General features: G+C 34.4%; 1 protein-coding gene across 1 annotated transcript in view; it reads left to right on the top strand.

Moving 5' to 3' along the window:
- The first annotated feature begins 2,453 nt into the window (after positions 1 to 2,453).
- LOC145691988 (protein takeout-like) overlaps positions 2,454 to 24,247 on the top strand; it is a 39,515-nt gene continuing 17,721 nt past the window's right edge. Inside the window, exons 1-2 of the mRNA XM_081767286.1 lie at positions 2,454 to 2,587; positions 17,400 to 17,495. Coding sequence (XP_081623412.1) covers positions 2,530 to 2,587; positions 17,400 to 17,495 — 154 coding nt within the window. The 5' untranslated portion in view covers positions 2,454 to 2,529. The remainder of the gene's footprint in view (positions 2,588 to 17,399; positions 17,496 to 24,247) is intronic.

Below are 24,247 nucleotides of genomic sequence, written 5' to 3' on the forward strand. Positions count from 1 at the left end.
TGGATGGATGGATTGAAACTACCATGTTGATATGCACCGCGTGACTAAAGCAGAACGCGTACTGAGACTTGTAGTTCTTGTGGCTGAAGTATATTTTTCTACTGAGTGTTTTAATATTTACCACCTTAAACCTTTACTTATACTTTAATATTCTACGCCTAACACAACACGTCAACAAAATCATGGAGATCATTAATTGATCAATAATTCCACATAATTATTATCTGGAATAGGTGACGAGTTATCACATAGAACTGTTCTCTTACATGTAGTATTGTGCGGTGTGGTCTCGTCAGTTCTTGCAGCCCGACGTAACAAAAGTAAAATTAGGAATTTCTTGATTTAGAACATAGTCCATCCTAGGATTTAGTAAGCTATTATTTTTTAAAAGCAGAGATAATGGGTTCGTGACCTGGGTCGGTTCACAAATGAAATTGAATACTGTTTAACTGAAAAGAGATTGTGAAGTAAGGGGGTGAAAGATAAAGGATAAACTTAAGATGGTAAAAGTCTACACAAGCGATACTCCATCGATGATCCTCTCGATGTATTGTTGTCTTTATTCAGAAAAATAAAGTCTGAGTTATGGCAGCCAGACAGTGTGAACAGAAGCTCGGCACGGAAGCAACAAAATTAGGATGAACTTATAGCATGGAATGACTCGGAGTTCGAAAGCTTCCTAATAACAAAATCATTCTTAGCATATATGAACGAATACTATATGCGTTACCCTTATAAATAAGCGTAAGATTTAGGTGCTAAAATCAAATGTAGTGATGAGTTTCTTATTTACATCGTTGCAGTTGGTCAACTCTGTCTTACGACGTGTTCTTTCTGTAGTTTTGTTTCAAGACATCGTTCAATGTAAATCTAGTTCAACGAATCGAATACAGATTGATGAAATGCAAAACGCGTAGGTTCATATTGATATATTGACCTTTAGAAATGTGGGCAAAGGAATAACCTACATACTTATTTACTAATAAAAATGTAAAACGAAAGAGTCAACACAAATATAGAATTTTTTAATCTCTGAACGTGTAAAAAATCTTAAGTTTAGGGGCATGATTTAGGAAGGACAGGAGGGGCCAATTGCCCCACTCCCCAAGAGTTTGAGAAATACGTATACTTTAATCAATAGTACAAAACTTGAAAATCTTACGTTAGTGGTGCTCTTGACTTTCCCCCCAAAGAAAAGTATGTAATGACTCCTCTGATTAAATTGTACTAAAGTAATTGGATATTTAAAATATAATTTTTAACATAGATCTGAAAATTAAAATTCTCTGTATATGATTTAAATAAATTATGTTTGAAGCTTTCACAGAATTTCAATTCAACATATCACACGTTCTAACTTTTTATAATTGTTGTTACTATTTAAATCAGATCGTACTGAACAAGATATAAGATTCTTTTTTTTAAAAAAAATCGTATTTCTTCTGGATAATAGTTCATTGTAGTCATGGGCGGCGATTAGGGGGGCTAAGAGGGGCAGTTGCATCCCCACTTTTCTGAAATGGCCTATTAATGCATATAGTTTCAACCAGGGAAATTTGTATATTAACATTGATATGCAAATATTCAGATCATGTCTTCCCCCCCCTTCACTTTTAACGTCCAATCGCCGCAATTGACTTTGGTGTTTAAAAACGGTACGGTAGCTCACAAGTTCCATAAGGTTGGTGACCACTGGTATAGACCACAGTCACTATTTCAGTCTTTCGATTCCTCTCCCATAGTCCCATACTCGAGACAAGACGGAGATTTTCGAGACTAGGGGTAGTCTTATTTCAAATTATATGTGTTTGTTTCCATCTTGTTTCTAGTAAGTCCTGACCTGTCCGTGACGTCCGGCTTTATGCACGTACGTCTGAATCTCTGACCATAACTACTTTAATGTTAACTTTGCATTTTGTTTTCTGTTTAGTTTATATTCTCTTTTTTCATGTTACCTCATTCAGCATTATTATTGTAATATTATTAATAACTATGAGTCAGTATCATGCGAGACAGATAGATTATTCTGCCATGGAAAGGAGACAAAATAAAAACATTTTGTTTCTTAAGCTTCCTACTATGCAATGTCATGATGATTACGAATATATTTATAGTACATATTCTTTTCCATGAAATTTTTTCTAACATTATAAGTGGAGTACTTAATAAAAGGAAGATCTCCCCGCTCTCTTTCTTCCTCTTTATTACTGCCTGTCTCTCACCAAACCATACCGGTAACACTCAAAATATGATCTCCATGACTAGAGTATTCTTTTCCTACCGTACCGTATGTTTAAAATAAATCAAGAAATTGCCACTCATGTAATGATAATGGAAGTCAATTCCTCATTTAGAAAAGATCAAGGTTTCAAATAAATCTCACCAATTGAGATACAAGGTCACTTATATGCTAGTATAAAATAAGTTGCAAATGTTCCCTCTTGTGCAATTCTTATGATTCAAAAATCTACATAGGTAACACACCGTTTAGTAAGGCAATCAGACCTTAGGACTGCAGTTACCTCCATCATGAGTATTATTCTTTGCTTTCTCCTAACAGTTTTTGTGGTGTTGGAGGCCAAGATATGTAAGTATTACTAACATAGTAGCAGTTTATTTGCTGTGAAATACAAGATTATCATTTCGTGAATATAACTCTCTATATTAGTTAGTAATTATTTCATTTTTTTTTTTTTTTTTAACAGAAAGATAATAAAGTTGGACGAATATTGATGGTAGTTTCTAAAAATAACAATTTCGTTTGGGGTTTTGCATATCCTAGAAAAAACATACAGTCCTTGAGGAAACAAAAAGTTTTAATTAAAATTATAAACATGATATAGTTTTGCCAACTAATTAAACATTTGGCTTCATCAGACATAGTAACTTAAATACTAACTAAAACATAAAGTCAAATATTTAGTTATTTCACGAAACTGTAACATATTTTTAATTACAACTTTTTGCTTTATTCATAAACTATATTTTTTTCTTTATTAGCTTGAATTAATAAAGAAAGGCTAAGACGAATTAAATATTAATTGCATAGTATGTTAAAAACTATTTCTGATCTGTGCACCGTTAAAATCTTTTCTTAGAAACGAGATTTAACAGTTCTCATTCCTAAGAAAAACAATAGCTTAAATTGAGTTCTGATTTATACAATCGCCACCATTTTCCTTTTATTTCTCATAAATGCGAATTTGAAATCCCTTGTATAAGAAGCGTTCTTATCATTGTACATGTAAGAAACAGTTTCTCAAGATTTCTAACCACGTAATTAAGCGGAACTGTTAACATCTGATTTTGAAACAGTTGCAAACAGCCACGGTGGCTCAGTGGTAGAGCGTCCACCTTTAGTGCATGGGGTCTTTGGTTCGATCCCAACTAGTGTCAAGTGTGCTTTGTGCTGGACAAACACCGTGTGTGGGACTTTTCTCAGGGTTCTCCCGTTTCATCCCACTTTCTTTTTTCCACCGTTTCATTCGTTTCTCAGATCACTATCTCCTTTAGCCTAGCAGGCATAATCGTGGTACGTAAACCTTCAGAATTTTATTTTGTTATAGAAAAAATTCAAAGCTTCTTCCGTATGAAGTGTCATACTTATTAGAGATTTCCAAAGTTAAGATACACCTTAAATATAATAAATGAGCACTTTAGGGTGTGTGACTTCGGTAAGAGTACGCGTGTTACCGTTGGGATAAGACCACGGGCGGCGATTAGGGGGCAAAGGGTAGCAGTTGCCCTCTCACTTTTTTGAAGTGACCCATTAATGTATATCATTTGGAAATACAGTTATTGTATGTATTTCTGGTTCATAGAAAGAATGATGCCATATAATATTTGCCGTTACGTGAGTACATATTGGCTGTCTTCCCGTGGAGTTATGAAAGCTGCACAAATTACGTTTTAATTGCCACGGAAAATTGCCCAAAATTAACCTATTTTAGCTCCACAATTCCAGCGTACTTTCATTTCTTCTTACAAGGGATCGATATGTTAGTCAGCCGCTTTGAAACTAATTGAGATAACATTTCGAAAAAAGAAAGAAACAAAGGAAAAATTTTTCATAAGTTATCCTTTAATTGCACAAAAATTGGCAGTTCCTTAAAATGTCTTTTCTTCTTTCTAATAGTAAGGAATATTGATTAAAAAGAGAATAACAAGAAACAACTTCTATCTTTTGTATTGTTTTGCAGTATAATATACTAGTGAAGTGATGTGTTTAGGAGTGTACGAGTGTATATAGCCTACAACTAAATTTAGTGAATTCAACAGAATTCTAGATTCTAGGATTATTTTGTATAATTTGAGTGTGGAGTAATTCTAAGATTGTTGAGTTTTGATGTATTCCAAGAAAGTGAAAACTGCAATGAACTTAATGGCAATGAACAAGTTTCGGGAAGCTGCAAATGTATTTCTTTAAATGTCGTAGCATATGCTGCTAGTATTTACTGTCTTTCTAAGAGTAGTAACATACATTTAACAGCATGTGTAGAATTAAAAATATAAGATGTTCATTAATCCCCAGTTTCAATATAACTTTTGCAAAACAAGGCTCATTATCCATTATTATGATTAATATTATCCTTTATATTTAGTTGTTTTGCAAATTTATTATTAAATAATTAGATCATACAATATTCCAGACAGAATTTTAAGATGTTCATGAGCAATGAATTAAATTTTTTCTTACACCTTCGTTGTATAAGAGTACAAAGGGCTAGGTACCTACTTGCGTTTCTCTTGTGAATTTACGTAATAAAATTTGAAATGCGATATACAATATATTAACTGAAGATAGTATCCTATTAGTTATACAACCTTTCGTCAAACGAAGTGTTAGCATCAACCAGGAAAACCAACATTGTTATACAAATATTCAGATCATGTCTTGCCCCCCCCCCACTTTTAACGTCCGCCACTGGATAAGACAATAAAAAATGTAACTTATAAGTAACAGTACTTTATATATATATATATATATATATATATATATATATATATATATATATATATATATATATATATATATATATATATATATATATATATATATATATATCATATAAATGGGTAAACTATATGTTTCAGCAGAATAAAAAGTTGTAATTATTACTGACAAGGAGCGTCATATTTCTGTAAGGCCATAAAAGTTCGTTGTTTTTGTCTATTTTCTTGAAAATTGTGTATCTGGATTTACGCTCACCGATATAATTTTGTTTTCATCTTAATACCAACTAACTTACTGGCATACGAGTTGGTTCAAACAGTATCCAACCTTATTGTTTCCTCGCGTAAATCAATGAAGCGCGATAAACTTTCTTCAGTGTAGATGTAAAGAGGACACTCATACGCAGTCGTGATTGTTCTCACCTCCAGAAAGCTTCATTCGCTGGGAGTCGGCCAACGGATGAAGACGTGTAGTAAACAGTCGTCGAATTTAAGTTTTTTGTAACGTGACAGGAAAAACTCGAGTAGCGACATTGCATCAAATTTTGGCAAAAGCTTAGAGATACTCAAACGAAAAGCATTTAATCGAACCGATACACTCAAATTTGAACGAGAATTTGGTCATGAGCCAAATGTCCGCGAAATTTGATTCAGGTTTTCATCCCCAAACACAATATTTCTGTGTGTCGTCAGGCTTCCTACTCATCCGACGTGGCTCCGTGTGACTTTTGGTTATTTCCAAAATGCCACTATAAGGGGCCCGATTTGAGTAAAGAGAAGACATCATAAGGAATGCGACGACAGAGTTGTCCACCATTCCTAAAACTGCGTTCCTGGAGTGTTTCGAATAGTGGAGGTGGCACTGTGAGAAATGTATTTGGACCAAGGAGACTACTTTGAAGAGGATTAGTGTTTCGAGTTTCCCAATCAATAAATGTAGATTTCCCAAACAAAGGTTCAATACTTTTGGAACACACCTCATATTTCTTACTTTTTTTTTTTTTTTTTTTTTTTTTGGAATAATTGTAATATTGCAAACTTTAAGATGCCAATTTAGAGAAATATACCAGCTGCAAGTTTAAATGTATTATTACCATTATTACTAATATTTGCTGCTTCAGAAGATCACATGAAGCGTTCTAGGTTGTAAGGAAGTACTCAACAATACTTATATATGCTATAAACTCTCGGATCAACCTTCTCTGTAGCAGCCGGTGCTCGTGAGTACATGAATATTTTGTAGAAATATTTCTTCTTCTCCATAGAAAACGTAGTTTCAAAATAAATGGAAGTGTAGTTTGGCCCTTCAGAGTAGGGTTGAGATAATTTTTTGATCCAAAATACGGACAAGCCTTAAAATGACGACCCATCAAATATAAGGTGCCCATACAAACTCACACACATACAAAATAAATATCTTACGTAACAATCACTTTTTTGGTTATCACATAATAGTTTACTGAAGTACTTAAAACACCATTGTAAACTAACATGTTTTATAAGCTTTCTTCATTAACCCAAACATAATAAATCATACCATTAGATTACATATATTAAACCTAACAAAGAAAAAAACTGGAATGGAAAAATTAGACGTTTTTCAAAAATCGTTTACATTAATTTAGTAACTTTCGTGCTTGCCTTTATCACACCACGAGTACCAAATTTTAAAAATAAACTAAAAATCTAACAAACATTGTACAAAAGAAAAAAAAAACAAAATATATTATGATTATATTTATACTGTAGTATTTTTTTTCGAAATAACTTATTATTGCATATTAGTCCTGTAGTGCGTGAAAAACATTCACTTTTAGTACAATTCCAGTCATATTTTTTCTGAAGACAGTACCTTTAAAAATAATTGATTTTTAATAAAGTTTAACTCCTTTTTCAAATCACTGAAACTACACTTCCTCTTCTGCTTACTTGTCATGATTTTTATAAAATAAAGGTTATCATTATAATATACAAAGGTTATTCAAAATGTCACCTACTGTTGAAAGCTGTACCAATCACTATTCTGGTTTGTATATACAAACATATCCACTGAGAAAAGCTTTTAATGAAGCGCACGTTAGCTATTTGAACACGAAGGGCCTCACCTAGTCAGAAGAAGGATATGGTTAAATCATTCTTCTGATCTGAAAGAATATTTTTTTCTTATATACCAGTGTTTTCTGATTACAAATATGGGACTAGCACATAGGAGTTAAGTTCTAAAAGGTGTCGAGTTTTCTCTTTTTGATTTAATTGCCTGCAGTGTAGTTCCTTTAGTTTAGGCGTCTCAAGTTACAAATTCAGATGTGCTTTGAAAGCCCTTTAGAAAGAACGGTCCGATAAATATATTGTTCTATATTATATTTACAAAGTTAGGGCCGAAAAGGCACCAGAAATATGTTAGTATATTTAAAAATTTACCGCCCGACCTCGGCCCGAACTCGAGGTTATCAAGAATGAACAGTTAGCGTCTTTCGTCAAAATACTTCCCAGATGTTTGAAATGGTTGACTTGATCAAGTACTCTTTGTGCTACTTTGACCCATAAGGGCGCATTTCCACGGGATATTCTCATGACTGTCGATTTCTCGATGTTGATTTCCATTCTATATAGTTTTTTTTTTTTCCTGCGTCAACTATTTTGTCAATCATCTCCTGTAGTTCTTCTCCTGTTCTAGCTATAATAACAGTATCATCTGCATATCTCATCTTGTTAATAACTGCTTTCCAACCCTGAAACCTCCAATTTCCATTAATGCTCCCTCCATTATAACCGTTCTCTATAAATGTTGAATAATTGGAGCGACATACTACACCCTTATCTGACTCTTCTTTCAATCTCCATGTTATTGATTTCTCCTTCATTCCAGCGCATCTTGGCTAGTTGTCCTATGTATAGGTTGCGACTGAGCTGTCGATATCTGCAGTTGACCCCAATTTCTTTAAGTATTTACAAAAGTTTCGTCGAATTGACCCTGTCGAAAGCTTGTTGTCAGTCTATGAAGCACAAACACGTTGTCTCTTACCTTCTCAAAATTTCTTTAGTACTTCGTTTCACATATTGTTTCATATTCTCACAGTTTCAGAAGAAGAGAAGAGAAGAAACTATTGGCATTGCATGAAAAAACTTTTGAGATTGTAATGGATTTACAAGTTTCGTTCCTCTTATATGTCAAAAAGAATATTTTCGAGTCCCCTGTTCTAGTGTTCATCCGTTTTTACTTTTTAGTTTATTTTTTCATTTTCCTTTTTCCGTTTTCCACTAGCTCGCTGCATGTATGAACATGTACCTAGAGTGAATATCATGCAAGATATCAGAACCAAACTTTTAATTAATTATTTTTGCTAAATTCGTCAGGAAGATTTGTCGAATTTACCTCCTACAACTAAAAATAAGGAGTTTTTATTAAAAGGTGAAAGAAATTGCAGTTTTGAGAGAAATGGCTCAAACAGTTATATTTATATTACACACATAAATATTTGATTAAGTTGATTGATGTCACTATCTGATTAACAATTATACAACAATGTGAAACATACTTCTCTAGGAAATGTTCAAAAACGTTAGTTTTTTTTTCTTTTGTGTGTGTGTGTGTTACTTTTCCGACGATTGTTCTGAATACTACTCTCAGATTTTGTCTATATTTATAATGAAATATTCCAGTAAGGCACCTATATCTAGGGTAAACGGTAACGACGTGGAGAAACTTGGAGGGGTCATAGTAGATCCAAAAAGGAAACAAAAAAAGTCCTAGTGGAGATGGGGGAAATTCTGTCCCGTTTAGAAGTGACAGCGTGTCGAAACCGAGGAAACATGAAGTTCAGAGGACAATAGTTCAAAAACATTACGCCGTAGAGAGTGCGGTTAAAAAAGCCATCTAAGAAATCATACCTACTCTACTGAAAAATGAATATTTGAAATCTTTACGTGCCACGGGATTCCCCAAAACAACGGCGGGATTCCCGGACATGCTGTGAAGGAAGAAGTGTCATACGTTGAAAATCCGTGCGCACTCATAGCTACGATTTCAAACATGCATTTTTGAATAGAGCAGGTATAACTTTCTAAGTGACATTTTTAACCGTACTCTCTACAATGTATTGTTTTTAAGCTGTTGGCCTCTGAAGTTCATGTTCCCACGCTGTCACTCCTAAACGGGACAAAATTTCTCCCATGTTCACTAGGACTTTTTTGCTTCTTTTTAGATGTACTATTATCCCTCCAAGATATATATATATACTACAATTTGCAACCATTTGAAATAGTTTAAGAAGTTTTCACTTCTTGTTCAAACGCTAGAGAAGGATCAATACCAATAGAAACAATGCCATGAAGAAACAAACATTAAATTCTAAATTAAGAGATGTTTATTAGAAAATAATGCTTTATAAAGAGTAATAATAGGATTGTACATCCTTGACCATGACTTGCAATACAGTTACTTCTAGTTGCATAATTGTTTGGGAAATTTTACTACGAAAAACTAGAAAAAAACAACTACAACGATAACAAGGAAGCGACCTTGATTTTCAGTCAAATGATAGTACTGAAACTAAAAAAATACATAACTCAATGTTGTTACTACTCACAAAGTACAATTAGTATGTCAAAATCTTAATGAGAGATTAGTGCTTAGAACAATTATTTCCACGACCGGTTTCTTGCTAGTTTTTTACGCTCTTGATCTCTTTAATATAAAATCCATATAACTCCTTACACGGATCTCACTTTTAGATGACATTAAACGATAATGTTCGTTTAGAATTTAAAAAAGAAATTGGCGACATTTAATTTCTACAAATTCATTAGCGTTTAACGAAAAAAAAAAAACTTGTCCAAAGATGAAAGAATATACTAACCAGTAGTTCTCATTTAACTAAAATATATATACTTACTACGATAATATTAATACTAGGGGCCGCGGTGGCTCAGTGGTAGACCGTTCACCTCTGGTGCTTGGGGTTCCGGGTTCAAACGCTGCTTCCGCCAAGTGAAATTTGTGGTGGACAATCACCGAGTGCGTGGGCTTTCTTGAGGTTCTCCCTTTTCCTCCCACTTTCTTCATTCCACTATTTCATTCATCTCTCATGATCACCGTCTCCTTTAGCCTAACCGGCATAGCCGTAGAACATAAAACTCAAAAATTTCATTTCATAATATTAATACTGAAGTGCACTAACCAAACTTTTCATTATGACAGTAAGAAGAATAAAGGTATAGTTAATCAGATATAACCATACCTATGATGTTATCAAGTATACACTATGTTGCCATTCATCATCACACAACCCCTATAAAGGGCTTGAGATCGTCTGTACAAATCATACAATTTATGAAAGCTGTGGTTTACCTAGGTTCGTATCATAATCTTGCATACCGAAGCAGATGTCGACTGCAAAGAAGTTCATCTGCCATTCGTTTCTGAATGCGCGACTTTTGCGACACTATTACAGTCTATCATATATATGCTGCTCAATCAGGGAAACCACGGCAACAGGCCCAGCGCGAATATATACCGCTCTGCTAGACGAGTAGAGCAGTTCTTGGCAAGGCTGGACGTTGTGGAACAGCCTTCACTGATTGAGCTACGTAAAGCATGTGCATAACTTATCTGCTCTTCTTGTCCGTGATATGGCTTAGTCGTTGGGATCGTCATGTGCATCTGTAGTGCCTTCGTGGAGTGATCGAGTTTGCACGAGCTGGACAGTGCGAGAATTCCGCCCAATATTTGTTTGAATGCCGAGGCAGGATAAACCACACTTGCGATACGCTAATATTCGTCCGCTATAAAAGATCAAAACCTGCTAGATCAAGGTCTGCCACATTTGACCACGATACATATTTCGACCGGATACGCACACTCAAGTTATTTGTACCGTTGAACGTGTCTCTTTGGCCGTATTACACTTGCAAGGAATAGATGGCATACCAGCAACAACTCTGCTTTAGGGTGCCGTAGTGCTAATCAATTGCCTGTTCTTGCTTGTCTTACATGTTCTGCAAATTCCGACTTTCTATGATTTCTTCCTCTTGGTGTTGTATTTTTAATGGTAAACACCGAACTTGGTTGTTTATTGAAATGTATTATTTCTTCTTTAGCACAACGTTATGAGAATTATGCATATATCTCCAGGTGTTATCTGAGCTACTGTAAATCGCTCAATGACATCCAATCGGAAATCGAATACGAGAATGCATGTACTGAAAGTACTTGTACTAGTCACTAAAAAGACGAGGTCCACCAAAACTTAATTAACACCACATTTCGAAGACATTATGCTACCAGTTTGTGTCTCTAGGCTTAAAAAATATAGAAACATAATACTTTAATTGCATAATTATAAAGAACTGGATTTTAAGATGCAAAGTTATGGTCAGAAATGGGGAAGGAAAGCTGCTGAAAAAATATTCGAAGTTTTTTTTTAAAAAAAAATCGTGTTGCTATAATGCATTTATTAGGTGAAAAACAGTATCATGAACATCTTTCTTGCAACAATAAAATGCAAACTTACTTACAGAATCTAAGTACATTACGGCATTTCAAGAATCATATTGTATTTAATTATGCGCATCTCTTGAACTTATGGTTCTCTAGCTTGGAACTCAGTAAATCCTTGTATGTAGGGAAACTGCATTCAACTTCAACGGAAGCTAACAATGTATATCTTGCAATCATACTGGAAGAGAATTCAGTTGAAACTCCGAAGGTTTCTACATCCGCACTGTTTCTCAAATTTAATTCAAAATTTGGCTTTAGCAAATTAGTGAAGGTAGTTCCACATAGTGTTTAGCTTCTTCCGTCTCTTCTTCTTTCAAACTTTGAACCTAACTATGCAAATATTTGTAGTCATGCACTGTGAAAACTTAAAACTTAAAGGCCTTCTTCGTTTATTGGCCAAATTTGATGCGTGTTGCTGGTGCTGATAAACAAAATTGAAATAATTTATTTCAATGCTAAACTACATTAGAATACATAAGAGAAACACCATATATTAGCATTTAACAAAAACAAATGTGCAAAGATGAGTCATACACATATCAATATGTTTCATTAAGCTGAACAGAATTATATTCGTGAGTGTAAAGCTCCATGCATAGCTTTGGAGAAGACCAAGAAGAACGAATTAAAAGAAGAAATATTAATTGAAGCTGAATAAGAACAATATCACTTATTAAGACTAAATTGATACTGAAATATTTGCCTTCATTAAGCTCCTTGTTATGACAATAATAAAATTTATTTATTTATTCGACCCAACAGTTATCGTTCCTTAGAAATGCATTTAACCACAGTTATATATAAACTAACTAACTAACTCTATGGTCTATGGAACCCGGAGGTTCAATGCCGCGTTCACAAAAGCTCTCCACTGACTTCTATCCTTAGCTAACTGGATCCAGTTTCTACTTTGTATTCCAATCTCTGCGAGATCCATCTTAATATTGTCCTCCCATCTGCGCCTAGGTCTTCCTAATGGTCATTTTCCGATTGGTCTTCCAGTCAAGACTTTGAAAGCGTTTCTACTTTCTTCCATTCTAGCTACATGGCCCGCCCATTTAAGCCTCCTAGACTTGACGACCCTAACAATGTTGGGTAAACCGTATAAATTATGTAGTTTCTCGTTATGAAGTTTCCGCCATTCCCCATTCATATATATATATATATATATATATATATATATATATATATATATATATATATATATATATATTATGGCACTAAATTCGTTGTACAAAAGCGGCAGAGTGATTCCTGGGAGTAAAACAAACAAAAATATTCCAATAAACATAGGGCGAAACCCCCATCGTTTACGTGTTAAAGGCTGCCGAAAACATGAAAAATGAATTTTAAAGGTTCATACCTAAAAGCTATGGGACCTACCGTAGTCGGGTCAAGACTTCACTTATGAACTAGTATGTTCCCCATCCAAAAATGTGTGGTTCAGAATTCTGAGGTGCTTCCACAACAATTTTTATAGATGGAGTTTGATTACGGGCATATGAGTACTTTCCAACTACCTCCATAAAAATTCTTGCGTGAGTACCTTAGGATTCTAAAGCATGTATTTTTAGATAGAGCACATACTAGTTCCTAAGTGAAGTTTTGGCCAGGCTACAGTAGGTCTCATAGTTTTGGAGCTATGATCCTTTAGAATTCATTTTTCCATGTTTTCGGCAGCCTAAAGCACGTAAACGATGGAGTTTTCGCCCTATGTTTATTGGAACTTTTTCGTTTGTTTTACTCTCAGGAATTACTCCTCTGCTTTTGTACAACGAATTTAGCGCCATACTGTATATATATATATATATATATATATAGGCGGATCCAAAGGGGGCTATAGGGGCTATACCCCCTTGACGCTCATGTATACACTGGATAAAATGGGCTTCAATCCCATTACACTGGATAAAGCTACAAACTATGATTCAACAACTCCCTTGATCATATCCTGGACCCGCTACTGCAAACATATAAGCAGATAAAAGATGGCCAATAAAATAATAATCACTGTTCGTGATTGCATACCTCCTCAAAATGTACTTGTAAAGACGTTGTGCAAGATTTCACTGGAAATACCACGTCGCTACAATGTAAAAATACGTAAAATAGAACCCGATAGGTAACAGAGAATAAAGAAATTCCGATTGCTAATCTGCTCATATTAATGATATCGCAACACTTTTGACAACACTTTTTTACATTGTGGCGACGTGACGTTTCGTGTGATATCTTGCACAACCTCTTTACTAGTACTTTATAAGGAGGTATGCAACCACAAACAGTGATCATTACATTATGTGTCATCTTTTATCTGCGTATATGTATATAGACCTGCCACGTGGTATTGTTTCCAGGTAGTGAGAAGTCTTTTACGTACATACTTTTGTCAACTCAATTTACGTCATAAAATGTCCGAGAATCCCTAACGTCCTTTGGGAAATCCCTTGAACCACCATTGCACAAGTGCGAAAACTGCAAATTATGATTCTTTGATGATATCATGCCGCATCACGTGTATGCTCAGTACTTTTTGCAATATTTAACTCTAAGATTTGTTTTCCCACACTTTCAGCAGCTTATAACACGTAAACGAAGAGAATTTCGCCCTATGTTTATTAGAACTTTTTGTTTGTTTTGGTCTCGGAAACCACCCTTCTGTGCCATACTGTATATATATATATATATATATATATATATATATATATATATATATATATATATATATATATATATATATACATATATATATATATATATATGAGATTATACATTTTTACATATTCCTTATCACATAAATTTTAAAGTATATTCTTATATACTGTCTCCAACATACCAAAAACATCCATACCAAATATCCTTTTCAATTGCATTGCAGGAAGCACTCATCCTCCATATACGAGACTCAGAGAAGATGTTTGTTCTTGCCTTTTTGAAATGAATACTGTTGTTTCACACGCGAGTTTTACCTAACGGGACATGCAATTGAACTTTCGAAGTAACATTAGGACAGTCAATTTTACCATGTAGTAATTTGTGTAAAATTAGAAAAATCCGTATGTTGTCTCCGCTGTTTCAAAGTGTGTATATTGAAGTTTTGTATTTTGTACTATTTCTCAATATGACTCATATTTTGAATACACGCCAGTTTTTCCATAAACAACTAACTTCAAGAATATTGATTGTATCCTTTCAATTATACCAATGTGGTTCAGTGTTTTTGGTGACCAAACGAGAGTCGCATATTCTAATTGTGACCTCACAAAACAGAAGTAGAGTTTCATTAATATAACATTGTTTTGAAACTCTTTACCTAATCTCGTAATAAAACCAAGATAGCTATATGAATTGTTAACAATCGTTTCAATATGATAAGTAAAAACTTAATTTAGGATCAAATAGTACTCCTACATTTTTAATTAAGTATATCTAAAATATTTCCTTTAATATAGTAGTCATGTTTAATGCTGGTTTCCTTGCGGGTAAAGGAGAGAGTTTTGCATTTATTCAAGTTCATTTTAATCTTGATATTGTCACACCTATTCTCAATATTTCACAAGTCTATTTGCAGTTTTCCACAAGTAAATTTTCAAATGACAATACATGGCATGGTTAACGAGATATAATCTAAACTTGTCATTAATTTTTAGTTTATGTTTATCTAAAAATAAAAGAGAGAGAGACATGTATACTTCGGCAAACTTTCATGTGTAGGTTTCGAGAAAATAAAACAACAGTGCTAGAAAGTATGATATTCATAACCAAGATGAACTGAGTTTTCTTATTTTGCTGGAATAACATTAGAAATGAATAGAAATTAAAAGTAGGTTTTAACTATAATTTTATTGTATATATCTCATAAAGGACTACGCATTTGTCGTCTTACTTGTGCCATAATGAAGGGTTTAATGATGGTATATATATATATATATATATATATATATATATATATATATATAATTAGGAATATTACTTCAATAAATGTCATGGATTTTGTATAGTATCATTTATTAATTTTACAAATAAATTATGTTTTTCACTAACTTCTAGAAAAATACACATGAGATTTTACACTCGATGAATATTAATTTTTTCATATTGTGAGATCGTATATCGATGTCTCATTTTTGCATTTTTCTCTATTAAATACCAATAAGATTAAAGAATTTTAGGCAAGATTTACCATTAATTGTAATTAAAATAATTACAATGTTTTGTTCGGAAAAAAGTTAAGTTTCAATACTTTTATACGATTTTAGTAGTTCTATTAATACTAACTTGAGTATGATGAATCTAATGAAAGTATTCTAAACCTTATTCATACATGAAGTCACGTAGCAAGGATAGGACTCTACGAAAACAATTGTTGTTACACTCTGTAAGCAAATGAAACCAAAACTCATCCGAAAACTCTAAGGGAACTATGTTGTAATAATTTGTTATCGAACGAAATCGCTATCATTTGTTTAAAATTGCTCATAAATACCTCAGTATATGCAACATAACTATCTTTAGCAATGCTTTTCTCATAAAGTACACTATAAACACCAGAAATTTTCACAAATATTGATAAAGATTCATTTGAATCACTGTTCTAATGTATTTGCTTTATTTTACCTTTAATGGTATCAGTTTCTAGTCTAGTATACATAATTACGTTCAATACTTAAACTCAACAAAACATACACAGACTGCATAGTAGAAAGTGTGGAAACAGAGGAGGTTTTTCTTGTACACAATCTTAAATTCCATAAAAGATGACACATTGTTTCTATGTCTGATTGAGCTACGCTTCGTACAATTGAGTTCCACTAACACTTTTATCCTTCGTGTACGTAACTAAAATATGCGTTACTTTGTGCTAGTTCTTAGAGCCATGTTGACTTTTATTAAAATATTTCTGAGTATGGGCAAGAAGTACAAAACATCAAGATAGTCTGAGTATTCAAGCTTATTACATGTTAAGCAACAAGCGGATGCTGCTGTAGTAATAGATTGACTATGGGTTATTTTATGCCGGGTGATCATAAATGATTCTTCGGGTTTCAAAATGAAACTGTCGAATGCTGTTTACTTAATAAGTTTGAGCTGACGATGATACGAAATTACACATCTGAAAGTTTCATTAGTCATATTCACAATCTTTCGTCGTGGCAACAGATGGCAGCACAAACCTAGTTTCCGAAATTGTATCTTTACAACAGAGAAACATTCTTTGTTTTTTAGTATGAGAAGTGCTTTTCCGTTATTGTACAACTTGCATTCTCCAAACACTGAACTCCATCGCCAGGTCCTTTGGGGCTTGTAAAGGATGTAGCGTATGAGCGTCCACTATCAACGACTTTGGATGAGTTTCAGCATCCATCACTGCTGAATTTACTACTATTAGTATGGAATGCAAAAACACTACACTTCTGCATAACTGTGTGTCGTGGGGCGAAAGGAATCCACATTGAACATCTGCAACAGTATGTCACGAACCTGGACAGCCTATTAATATTTTCATGTATCAATCGTTACTGTACATGTATTTCTTGTAGTACAGTAAACCCAAAGAGTCATTTAAAATTACCTACAGGAATATTGAAGGGGCAGAATATTTCCTTACGACATTTGTAAATTACAACAGAAAAAGTGTCACCGTTATCCGTATCGGAGATTCATTTGGCAGTAACAATGATTCCCAAAGATAGTTTATCGTGTAAACATATATCTTATAAGTGTATACCGTATACAGTAATAAGATATATGAGGAACAACAAATTGCTAATGTTTGAATTAAAGAGTGGTAAATATGGTAACAAAACTTGAGTATCAGAAGTCGGTTTCAGAAAGGAAACCAGAATTATAGTATATTTGTAACCGTAGTTTACATGGAAGCATCATCTCAAACTGCTCATATTGTAAATTAATGCGATTTTCTACATAATGTATTATTTTATTACAGCTGACTACATAAAAGTATGTGACGCATCTAAACCAGATATCAATGACTGCATTGGGAAGTCTGCTCAGGCATTAATCAATCTCATGTCATCGAACGGTAAGTTCAACAATAGATACTCAGAATAAAACTACTACGCCTTCTCCATCAAGATTAGGATGTCTGTTTTTCTTTTTCTTTTTTTAAATCTGAAACAGTACATGACTGTAAACTGTGTGACCTTAGAATAAGAATGAATGAAACACCATAGACTAGTTATTGGTAGGGTATTGGACTCATGTCCGCATAGTGCCAGGTTTGATTCTCAACCGATGCTTCCCAAGTTTCGTTATCCACCCAGTGTCGTGAGGCAAATTAGGGAGTCACGTGAGTAAAAGACATGACGGCCTCTACGTCTATAAAGATCTTGATAACCTGGTAGAGACTGGGCTTTGTAGGGTTAGTCGCTACGAAGGACGTCGTTCAGCTGGTCGCTAACAGATGTCGTTGGAGGGTCTCAGGCCCACGAAAAGAGCTGCCATGCAAAGTGGAATAAATAAAAACTGCTAAAAATGATAATTTTACATGTCCTCATCAAAAATTGAGACCACGTATTGAATATCGTAACAGTGATTGTAATCTAAATAGATTTGGAAAACATTAAGACATTTTCGAAAAAAAAATGAATGAAATTGCATATTTTTACGTTTGAATAATGAAAGTCGAAGCATAATTTGTGAAAATATATAATTTCTGTGGTTAGACTATATAGTATTTCTTATTAGTATAGTAGTATTAGCCGGTGAAGGACGTTTTCTTACGGCTAGCCCAAACTAGTGAAGTCCCAGGTTCACATACCTTGTGCGTATAAGTTATAAACACGCCCTCCAACATTAGCATTCCACTTTGGAAACTATGTAATTTTATCCAAGACTCGCGTCGATTCTTCAGGACTGTTTGGAACAGCAAATAATTTCTACGTGGGATTATCCCGGCAAATTTTTCCCAGTGCTAATCCCCCAAGTGCGTCAATGGTGTGAGAAAAGCATTTACAATGAAATCTCAATTATAATTTTCTATATATAAATCAAAGTGATAAAGGGCTACAATATGCTGAAAAGCAAAGTGGGATTGTGATAATGGAAATAACACTATATATATATATATATATATATATATATATATATATAGTGTTAAGTGTTGTGATCATTTTTCTTCGTTCTTCTTTTTAATAGTATTCTAATAAATAAGTATAGTGTCATTTAACCCAGTATGTTTTCGTTGTAAGTGTGAGTGATATTTGTGTGCGTTAGGGTCTAGATGACCGTCTGATCGCCCGTGAGATTTTCGAGACGAGACATCCGAACATCTCCACGCCTAATGCTCATCTCATCATTGAGACCGACGAGCGATTTGGAAACAGTTTTGTAATCCCTTCTTGGAGAGGTCCTTCAACGTCCTACCCAGGTAAGTCCAGGTCTCAGGAAAATTCTTATTGGCAGGACCACGGAGGACAACGGAGGACAGACTACGATCAGGCGATTACTAATAAATGGTAGCCCGAACAGTGATCCGACACACTTGACGGTTACAAATAAATGGCAGCCGAACAGCGACCCGATACGTGGTCGATTACATTCCTTTAAGTCAACATTTGATTTTCGGGTACAAAGAGTCGTAAGGTGCCAAGTTAGTCGAGTGCAACATGTATCCTAACACTAGTGGCAGGTTCATTGTCATGATACAAGCTCCAGCTATTTTTTTTTCAAAATTGGTGTTTGTTTTCAACCTTTTCTCAATAACTGAACTTAGTAATTTGATTTAAGGTTTGTCCGTTAGGAAGCAAATCAAACATCATTATCCTCGAGTGTCAAAGAACACTACTTACATTGCTTTAAATTTGGAGTTTGAAATTTTTACCATTTTGGAACTGGGAGAGCCGAGGCATTTTCACAGCATCGATTGTCACTTTGCTTCCAAATCGCAGGTAAAAATGCATGTTACGTTAATAGTTGCAACCAAATTCAACAAATTTGAGTCGTTGTCAATCCTTTCCAAGATGTCAGTACACAAGTCCTTTCGGCACTGTTTTCGATCATGTTACAACACTTTGGAAACGGCACTTGTAAAAAAAAAAAAAAAAAAAAAATTCGTTTGCAATTCTTCTGAAAAGATGCGTCTAACTGATTTCCTTTCTAAATTCACGGCCATAGAAATTGCTTTAATAATCACTCTCTGGTAGTTTCACACAATATAACGAAATTTTGATATGTGTTTCTGTCACAGAAGAAAGAGGGCAATCTTATCGTTAATCATTATTATAACTCTACCTATCCTCCGAAAACCTTTTATGCAACTCAAAAACCTGTGTTCCTGACCTGGACATGGAAGAAGACATCATAAACTTACCTGAACATTTGAAATGTTTCTGTAACAGTTTCATTAGTAACTTGATATTCACTCTTGTTTTTCTTTCAAACTTGTCAGTTTGGCTCTGCACTGAAACACTTGTTCACACAGGAACACATACCTCGTGACTGGCTGATCCGAGTGAGACCAAATCACGGTAGTATGGAGGGAAGATATGTTAATTTAATCTTGCAGCCAGTAAAATATTTTTAGTAATACAGCCACAATCCATTTCTTTTGTATCACATACCTTGTATCTCAGTTCTCAAGGACAAACACTTCTTTATAGTTTCTCTCCTTGTGTCCGAGAGGGCTGTACGATTACAAGGTGTATGGCGCATGGCTACCCTTTTTGCTTCACCTTTAGAATGCATTCACATCCTAAGTTGCAGTACAAGTCACATGAGCAACCTCATGTGACTATGTATTCAAAAACTTGTGTATTTAGGTAGTATTGAAAATCAGCACGTATACAACACAGTCGCCTTATTCATTAAAAAGGAATATTTCACAATGATGAAGAAATGCTGTGTTTTTTACTCGTTCTGTAATCAAAAGTATTAGCATAGTTTAATGAAGTATGCTTCGATTTTCATGGTCTAAACATTGAAATGTACATAACTTTTTTTTTCGAAAATGTCCAAAAGCGTTTCCGAAAATATGCTTCTCTAATTTATTTGATCCATAATTACTTTCTATCATATTCTACACGTGCCTCAAACTTTAGTTGAGGGCCGTATCTTGAAATGAATTTTCATCAATTAACAAGGAAATGTGTGGACATGAAACCCCGGAGGATCCAAAGAAAAACGTGTGGATAATGTAAATCGTGCGGCACAGAAACAGTGGTGTTAGTCATTCCTATGCAAAACGCCGTGTCTGACGACAGGTACTATCTGATGACATTAGTTTGGAACTGCATTGGAAGATATTACAGGTCTGATGTAGTAGCAGAAGGCTTATAAATGGAGAGTTTGGTTGTGTGCAAATGTGCAAAAACTATAGAGTGGAACAATGAAATATTTAATCATATAAACGTTGTAAAATTAATGGACTCAAGTCAATAATCTTTCACACTATCACATAACAAAGATAACACACAGTTAGCATATTGAGTTTATGCATAGCTCCACTCACAGTTATACGATAGATGTAGCTATCTCAATAGGGGTCACAATTGCCAGATATTTTCAAGAGAGGGAAGGCAAATTATCCCATATGTTGCCAACGAAGTTGAAGAAACATGTCCTCGTATGATTTGCATGGAGGCAAATAAAGTGTTAATACAAAGGAAGTACATACATAAGTATTCTAACATCTGTACTTGGTGATGAGAAGTGAATGTAAAAAAAAAATAATAAATGAAATCTTTAAGTTTTACGTCCCACGTTTATACCGGGTAGCTAAAGGAGGCAGTGATGATGAGAGATGAATGAAATGATGGAATAAAGAAAGTTGGAAGAAACGAGAGAACCCCGAGAAAACCCACGAGCACGGAGTTTGTCCACCACAAAGTCCACACGGGGAGAAATGAATGTTATTATGTAGTTTCTGATTCGGGCATAAAGACAGTAGCGTATCTAGAAGGTAGAAACTGAATAGGAGAAGCCAGAACCGAGACTGTGATAGTTATATCATGAGTTTACTATAAACGTCTAAAAAATACGCGGGTGATTCAGAAGTAATGCCTCCTAGATGATAGTTTCATTTGTGTTTGACAAATACCACCGAAACACCTATTAATGAAATGCATGTATTGAATGCATTTTTCAACATAGTCCTCATTACAACACACTTGCGCCATGGAATCGGTGAATAAGCGTGGTGACTGCTTGCGACATCATTGCCGAACTGCTGCTTTCACCTCCGTGTCACAACTGTAGCGTTGGCCCATGAGGTGATCCTTATGTTTGCGAAAGAGCCAAAATTCGAAGGACGCAAAGTCCAGACTGTAGGCAGAATGAGGCAGAATGTCAGTAAAACTCAGACAAAGCAGGGCTCCCTGAGTTTTGTGGCTTCTGTGCGGGCGAGCATCATCGTGGTGCAAAATTGCCTGTTTATCTTTGCGTTTGCGCTATAATCTGAGCTGTAGTCGCTTTTGGGTGTCAACGTAGCAATCTAAGTTTATTGACTGTCCTGATGTTGATGATCCTCATCAGAGGCCGTTGCGGGCCGTCAACTTGCTGTGCTGTTCATAGAGATTTGATGCAGATTGACTTTGGTCTTTCATAGTCCTTGTCCACTTCCGCACAGTATTGACATCAACACAGGCATCCCCGAAAACTGCAGTCATTGCGCGATGAATGTTCCTGGGCGCATAACCTTCAGCAGTCAGATATTCGATGCTGTTTCAACGGACGTCACAACTAGACGCCATGGATTTCTCTATTACTCTAGAACGAGAACAGATAGGAAAGAGAAACAAGTGAAAGTCTATAGCTTAAACATCAGTACATTAATGACAAATAGTTTAGCCCGTGTACATATTATTGCCAAGTAGTGGGTTTGGAGGCATTACTTTCTAAATGTCCCATGTAATAGCTTAAATAATTTTTGTTACTCAAAAAACTAGGTAGCTAAGATCACTGTCCCCAGGCTAGATCCGCCACTGCATAAAGATCGTTCGTAGTTACGACTTTTTCCGAACAAAAATGTCACGTTGAAGATAACACCACCCAAGGTAAAGAAATATTTCAACTTCTTCTCATCTGTTTCTTTCCACAATAGAAACTCTTTACACTTGGGTATTTGATGTGGTATTGCTTCAATGTGACAAACTTAAGTGAATTTATACGATCGCTATTTCATTATCAAGCCACACTCTATAATCTACAAACAACTTCTAATCTATGTTATAATATGCTTGGAAGAAAGCACAATAGGATATTGTTTCAGTCATATCTTCATTTGATATTGCCATTAATTATCATTTAACAAGACTGTTAGCATGCAGAGGTGACGCTCACTGTGAGTCCGCAGCAATTGTCAAGTAAGCATTATTTAAACTATTATTGTGTTTTGACCAATTCTTTTACATCCCCCGTCTACGCGCATATGTATTGCAAAATTCGTGACCGAGTTTTTAAATTATGTGCTTTTTGTATAAGTAACATAGTGCTTCTTGCATATGTTCCAGACATAAAAACGAGCAATGATACTACTCTAAACAAAATGTCTAGTCTCGTATTTAATTGAAACTGAAAGAAGTGTTTTAATCAAACCAACCAAATATGTATATACATACAGGGAATCATGTTTATATGGTTAACACTTTATATTCAAATGCAGTTTGTAACTTTTAACCTTGTATACAAAAATTAGTGAAATTTAGTACTGTGCAAATAAATAACTCCAGGACAACGCTGCTTGACATACTCTGCCATACCACCAAAATAACAGTGTTGTCAACCCAACAAAAAGTATTTATTATAACAACGATAGTTTCTTACATATTAAACAAAACGACACTGTAACTGTGCATTAAGTCTGTTCTGTTATCCTTATGAAATAAATAAATAAAAATATACAATTTTGTACATATTGGAAACTAAGGATGCTACAGTATCACAAATATTAGAAAAAACAACTAAACTTTGAAGATCAATACGACAGTAATAATACAAGTAAAGGGATGGAGAATTACATCACGTTCACAATACCTCATTTTGCAGTACTATAAAGATCATGACGATGTCATGCATTTTGAATAAGCGGGAGAAATGCTTTAAAAATAGAAACTTTGACTTTTTCAAAATGTTTTGTTTCCTAAAATTGTTTAGATAATTACCACACGCAATCCTATGGATGGTTTCGGACAACGTAAATATCATATCACCGCATACAAGCAATTTGATATCTCAAACCATTCCGATGGTAAGATAAAAATTGTTAAAAATTGTTAAAGTGTTACAAGTTTTAAATCTATTTAGTTGGAAGTACTTGTAATTACTACCGTAAACTGTTGCTGTAATGTCATAGAAACAACTAAAAGCAAAATTATTTGTAAAAGTTCCCCAAAATAGGTCATTTTAAGCAGTATACCAATCTCTGGCCATACTTGTCATATGCACGGAACGGTTTGATGTATGAAAAGTAGCATTAAACCCTTTTTTGCGTGGGGAGAATACATTTCATTTTAGACACAAAGAGAACCAAAGCAGTCACCAATAAACTTAGCGGTCCCAAAAACTATGAATTCGACATGAACATCGGTCAGTTTCATTTTCTTAAATGTCACCATCCCACCCTATTAATACCAATGGGAGCTGAATTTGGATTTAAACTGCATCGGAAGTGTCACTGTTCATCTCATGGACCCCAAAAGTATGGATTCGGCACTGATATCGGTTATTTTCGATCATCTTGATATATATATATATATATATATATATATATATATATATATATATATATATATATATATATATATAGATAGATAGATAGATAGATAGATATAGATATAT

Source organism: Thermobia domestica, chromosome 8, assembly GCF_964235325.1.
Source record: "Thermobia domestica chromosome 8, izTheDome1.hap1.1, whole genome shotgun sequence".
Taxonomy (NCBI): domain Eukaryota; kingdom Metazoa; phylum Arthropoda; class Insecta; order Zygentoma; family Lepismatidae; genus Thermobia; species Thermobia domestica.